Source organism: Microtus ochrogaster, chromosome 8 (genome assembly GCF_000317375.1).
Source record: "Microtus ochrogaster isolate Prairie Vole_2 chromosome 8, MicOch1.0, whole genome shotgun sequence".
Taxonomy (NCBI): domain Eukaryota; kingdom Metazoa; phylum Chordata; class Mammalia; order Rodentia; family Cricetidae; genus Microtus; species Microtus ochrogaster.
This window is the reverse complement of record NC_022015.1, coordinates 42293356-42299315: the sequence shown is the minus strand read 5'-3', so window position 1 is coordinate 42299315 and position 5960 is coordinate 42293356. Positions and strand designations below refer to the sequence as shown.

General features: G+C 45.2%; 1 protein-coding gene across 3 annotated transcripts in view; it reads right to left on the bottom strand.

Moving 5' to 3' along the window:
• Nucleotides 1-5960, bottom strand: part of LOC101992960 (HRAS-like suppressor 3) — a 28183-nt gene that overhangs the window by 5614 nt on the left and 16609 nt on the right. For all 3 annotated transcript variants that reach the window (XM_005351880.2, XM_026781719.1, XM_005351879.3), the window contains one exon: nucleotides 1757-2025. In XM_005351880.2, the coding sequence (XP_005351937.1) occupies nucleotides 1757-2025 (269 nt within the window). The remainder of the gene's footprint in view (nucleotides 1-1756; nucleotides 2026-5960) is intronic.

The following is a 5960-nucleotide window of genomic DNA, read 5'->3' as shown; positions in this document are numbered from 1 at the left end:
ACCCCAGAGGGGCTGTTCTATAAAGCCAGACTGTGACTCAGACCCTTGGGAGTGCTCAGCAAACGCTGACAATATCGCCTTCCTCCTTCACTTAGCAATAATGTGCAGCTCCTCTATGTCAATCGCCCTTGGCAGGGATATATCGAGTAGCTGCTGAATAATCAGCTAATTGAAGAAAGAACTCAGGCTGCCCATTGGACGATACCTAATGTCTCACTGTAGACAAGAGACCAAACAACCAGAACACGCAGTACAAGAGAAAGTGTGAAAACAGTATGATACAAGCGACCACTACAGGCATTAGGAGAGAAAGCCGAGACTGTCCCTGTCAGCAAATGCTTCCCCATCCAAGTCACAGTAGCCCAGAATGGCCAGCAACCAAAGGCCTGGATGAGCCAAGCAAGAAGAAAGAGCAAGCTTCAGAGACTGTCTCTGCAACTGTAATGTATTAGCTTCCTTTTCTGAGGCAGCCCTGTGTGGAGCATAAAAATTCTCCTCTCTAGTTCACATGAAATCCTCTGAGATAAGTTCTCATAGGTTCTATATTAAGGGGGGAGGGGGGAGCCTAACTAAATCTGTCATTCAAGATCACACAGCTAGTAAAAGACAGGGCCCAAAGAGCCAGAGAGGGTGTGGTTAGCTCAATAATAGAGGGCCTACCTGTCTTAGGCAAGCCCCTGGGTTCAATCCCTAGCACTAGAAGAAGGGTTCAAAACTATTTGACTACAGGAGTCCCTGCTCTCCATCACCACATTAGCCAAGTAGAAAGAGAAAGGACTTTGAAACACAGATCTTAATTTCTCACCCATGCAAAGCCAAACATGGTAGCACTTGCCTGGGATCCCAGCACTGGTAAGCTAAATTGAGAAGGCTAAGGGGTTCAAGGCCAGGAGTCTTGAAAGAGAAAATGGACAAACGGAAGGACCTCTCTTGGATAAAGACAGTTGTAGCCTGCTAAGTGAGGCTGGTTAGATGAGCCCACACACCAACTCTCTCTGCCCCTCACCAACACAGCTGCATCGCACCGCCGGGAAAACAGCACAAGTCTGAAGACTCAAAAAGATTTTTTTGGGTGAAATGAATGGCCATAGCCAGATGACTTTTTCTAGACGCTTCTATTTCCTCATCTACAAAATGGGGCTAACAGAGCTGCCTCCAAGGCTTGAAGAGCATCATCACAGGGGTGGACTGGTCGTCACTACCCTATGTGCTGGTCTGCACTGCCATCTCACCTGCCTGACTCCCCACCCTGCACATGACACTTGGGGACAGAAAACATAACACTTAGGCTATTTTTTTCTTTAAAATTTATTTATGCCGGGCGGTGGTGGCTCACGCCTTTAATCCCAGCACTCGGGAAGCAGAGGCAGGCGGATCTCTGTGAGTTCGAGGCCAGCCTGGTCTACAAGAGCTAGTTCCAGGACAGGAACCAAAAGCTACGGAGAAACCCTGTCTCGAAAAATCAAAAAAAAAATTACTTATTATGTACATAGTGTTCTCCCTGCACACCAGAAGAGGGCACCAGATTTCATCACAGATGATTGTGAGCCAACACGTGGTTGCTGGGAATTGAACTCAGGACCTCTGAAAGAGTAGCCAGTGCTCTTAACCGCTGAGCCACCTCTCCAATACAGCCCACACCTGGGCTATTTTTGTCTTGTTTATAACTCTGTCTCCACCCACACTCACATCCAGTCACTGTCATCTGGGGAAATGACGTGGTACCTAAAGTCAGGTGCAGGGGCTAAGGACGTACCTGGTCACTGCGGGAAACTCCATAACGGAGTTCGTTCACAAAGTGCTCACAGTTCTCACTGGTCAGCTTGTAGAGCACCTCCTGTCCCACCAGCTCCTCAGCACGCTTAACGATCTTGTATTCAGGCAGTGGGGTATATTCACCGTCATGTTTGTTGTTGACCCGGTACTTGTCCTTCCCGGCCACATCACACAGCAGTTCTTTCTTCACTATGGCCTTGTCAGTCAAAGCAGACATGATGCTGGCTGCCCCAGCTCCTGCAATTTCACCTGTGGATTCACAAAGAACAGAGGAGTTACTCAGTGCTAGTCCGCAGATGGGCATCCAGGCTTAGCACCATCCACAAAGAAGGAGCAGGACGGACACAGGTGAGGCTTTAATGCCACAATTTACTGTGATGCTTTAGTGGTACAGGGCTAGTAAGGGTGGTGGTCAGTTGAGGGATGAGATAATGGCTCACTCTATAATCCAGGCTGGTCTAACCTGGAAACTACCATGTTATGTAGTCCAACCTGGTGTCAAACTCTCAACAACTTCCTTCCTTTGCAATCCATATGCTGGGATGATGGGCATATACCATCACCCCTGGCTACTGGGATGATGGACATGCATCATCATCACCCTGGCTACTGGAGTGTTTCTTTAGCCAAGAGAAGCCGGTCCTTGGCATTGTAACCAGTTCTTGACTCTACAACTATGTGCTAGGACTTCCTCATCTTCCTGGGAAAAGAGCATATAACCTATTGATTTCATCTGGGCTACAATTCCTTGACCTCACCAGGCTCATGGCCTCAAGAAGAGAGGTTGGTTGATGTGGGATTACCCTCTGCATACTGTGAATATTACCATTGGTTAATAAAGAATCTGTTTTGGTCAATGGCTTAGCAGAGTAAAACCAGGCAGGAAATCTGAACAGAGATATATATAGAGAGAGAGTAAGCAGAGTCAAAGAGATGCCATGTAGCTGTCGAAGGAGAAAGACACTGCCAGAACCTTATCAGCAGTCAACAGCCTCGTGGTGATACACAAATTAATAGAAATGGGTTAATTTAAGATGTAAGAGTTAGTTAATAAGAAGCCTGAATTAATAGGCCAAACAGTGTAACTAATTAATATAGTTTGTGTGGTTATTTGGGCCTGAGTGGCAAGGAAATAAATGAGCAGTCACTGCTATACCATTGGTCTTCTAGATTCCCACCTTTCCAGGAAAAAAAGGGACCAAAACTCTCCAGCTGCTCCCCCAAAGAGACCCAGAGGATGTGGCAGCCAAAGTCCACAGGTGAGAAGAGACAATAATGGAGTGACTCGAAGAGGAGGAACTTGGGTTCTGTAGGACCAGGCTAAGGCAGTCAGGGGCAGCTGACATATCACAGAGCCTGGGTCTCTTAACCCAATAACCTATATACCCTGGGGAATGAGCATGCACTGGGTATGATGGCTGGAAAGGAGCTATATCCTGAAGAAGTAGATCCAGGAGCCCATGGAGCATCCCAAGACTGGTTCCCTGTCAGGAACAGGGCCCTCTGGGTAAAGAAACAGAACCTCAGTAACCAGGACAGGACCAGCCTTTAAATGTGACACTGGGAGGGCATCAAGCAATGGCAGAAAGGAAAAGAGCAGAGGCCAAGTAATCTTTCTTCCATGAAGTTCAGCCACAGAATAGGCTGAACTCTTCCAATATATAAAACACTTGAACTGGGCACGGTGAGATACTCCCTTGACCCCAAAACTTATGAGACAGGCAGGCAGACCTTTATGAGCTCAAGGGCAGCCTGGTTTACATACATGATGAACCAGCCTAACTCCATTTTAAGATCAGAAGTCATTTTAGTACAAGGTCAAAATAAGTTCATTCCTGTTTTCTGTAAAACTTGGGTTTGACCATGTATTGACTCATTTTCTGGAATTTGACATGGTCTACACCCTACATTCTGACTTCACCCTAAGAAGATAAGATATTCTGCCAAATAACATTAAAATGTTCAGCCAAAAATGGATGGATCTAGAAAACATCATTTTGAGTGAGGTAACCCAGACCCAGAAAGAGAATTATCATATGTACTCACTCATAAGTGGTTTTTAAACATAAAGCAAAGAAAACCAGCCTACAAATCTCAACCCCAGAGAACCTAGATAACAATGAGGACTCTAAGACATATATGGATCTAATCCACATTGGAAGTAGTAAAAGATAAGCTCTCCTGAGTAAATTGGGAGCATGGGGACCATGGGGAAGGGTTGAAAGGGAGGAGAGAGGCAGGGAGGGGAGCAGAGAAAAATGTAGAGCTCAATAAAATCAATTTCTAAAAAAACTAGTCACAGGACAAGCTCCAAAGCTACAGAGAAACCCTGTCTAGAAAAAACAAATAAATAAATAAAAATAATTTTTTAAAAATGTTCTGTCAACTTCTTTCATAACCAAATCCCTCTTGAAAGCTCCCAACCCTTAAAAACCACTAGCTTTGCAGCTTTGGAGGGTTATATAAACGCCACTGTCTCCTGTGTTCTATGCTATTTTCTCAAACCCAACTTTAGGGCGATGACCCTATCTGACAGAAAACAAAATTTGCTTAATTTGATCAAAGAATTTGGGTAATGATCTTTACTCTTTGGAGGGATTAACATAAGGAATTCTAGACCATGTAGAATGACATAGTGAGACCCTATCTTTTGTTTTGTTTTGAAACAGGATCCATGTAGCTCTACCTGTCCTGGAACACTCTATGTAGAACAGGCCTTGAACTCACACACAAAGATCTGCTGTTTTAACTTCAGCACAGTAGCTGTGCCTTAATCTACTGCTATTTCAGCCAGCAATTGTGAATCCACAGTTACTGGCCCGTTTCTCTGGCCTGGTTGCTCAGACTGCAGCCTGGCAGGAATTCTGTTTCTGTAGGCGCCAGCTCTGCCACTAACAGTAGCTTTCACTAAATCTCTATCATTCTATTTATTAAAAAGTTTTGAGATTCAAAGGCTGGGGCGAAAACCTGCTAGCTCAGAAGGTTGAGTGGCAACCAGCTTACCTTCTCTCCTGTGGGTGTCTCCCAAAGAGTGTGCAACATTCTGCTCCACCAAACAAAACAGTCATGCCACTCCAAATCCCTCCCCACTCCTTCCAGTGCATCTTTCTCTTCCAGATGCTCTCTGATGCTCTATGATCATTTTCTATCAACTAGTTGCTAACTCAGCCTCCTGACCCAAAATTAATTTTATTTAATGCAAATGCAAACTCTGATTGAATATCCCCCAACAGAGATCTCTCTGCCTCTGCCTCCTGAGGGCTGGTATTAAAGGAGTGCACCACTACACTCACCCATCCATGAGACCCTGTCTTTAAAAAATAAAAACTAGAAAACAGTTATGTATAGCTGTCTACAGCAGATCTGAAATAAGACTGGGCCTATCAACAGTCACCCATGGATTGGGGAAGGACTCACAGGTCTCTACCCTCCCTGCTGAACTAGTGACTATTGGTGGATCTAGGGGCGGGGCCATCTTGTCTTCTGTTGTGTACCTGATAAACCCACCAGGCTCCATCAGATAGTTCCAAACCAAGGGTCGTGGTGTGGGACAATTCTGTATTCTGTCAATTACATTTTAAATAAATGCTGATTGGCCAGTAGCCAGGCAGGAAGTATAGGTGGGACAACCAGACAGGAAGTAGAGGTGGGTCAATGAGAATAGGAGAATTCTGGGAAGGAGGAAGCCCATTCCTCCCCAGTCCTGCCCAGACATGGAAGAAGGAAGATGTGACCTACCCCGCTGAAAAAGGTACCAAGCCATGTGGCTAATATAGATAAGAATAATGGGCTAATGTATGTTATAAGAGCTAATATGAAGCCTGAGCGAATGGGCCAATCAGTCTATCATTAATATAGACCTCTGTGTGATTTTCTTTGGGATTTACAGTCTGTGGGAACTGAGCAGGACAGAAACCCCAACAAGCAGCCCCTCATGTTACAGGGTCACACAGAGGACCCTGTTAAACCAAAGGACCTCAACAAAAAAGGCATACATGTAGGAAAGGGATTTGTAGGGAAGAGTGATGAGGATGGGGCCAGAGAGGGTGGGGTGATAGTCAGGATGCACTTTGTACATGATGAAACTGTCTAAGAACAAATTCAATAAAAAATTATAAAGAAGGAAAACACCTCAGCCTCTCTACAAAGACCCCTGTGTGGTACAGCACCAAAGGGGAAAGGCT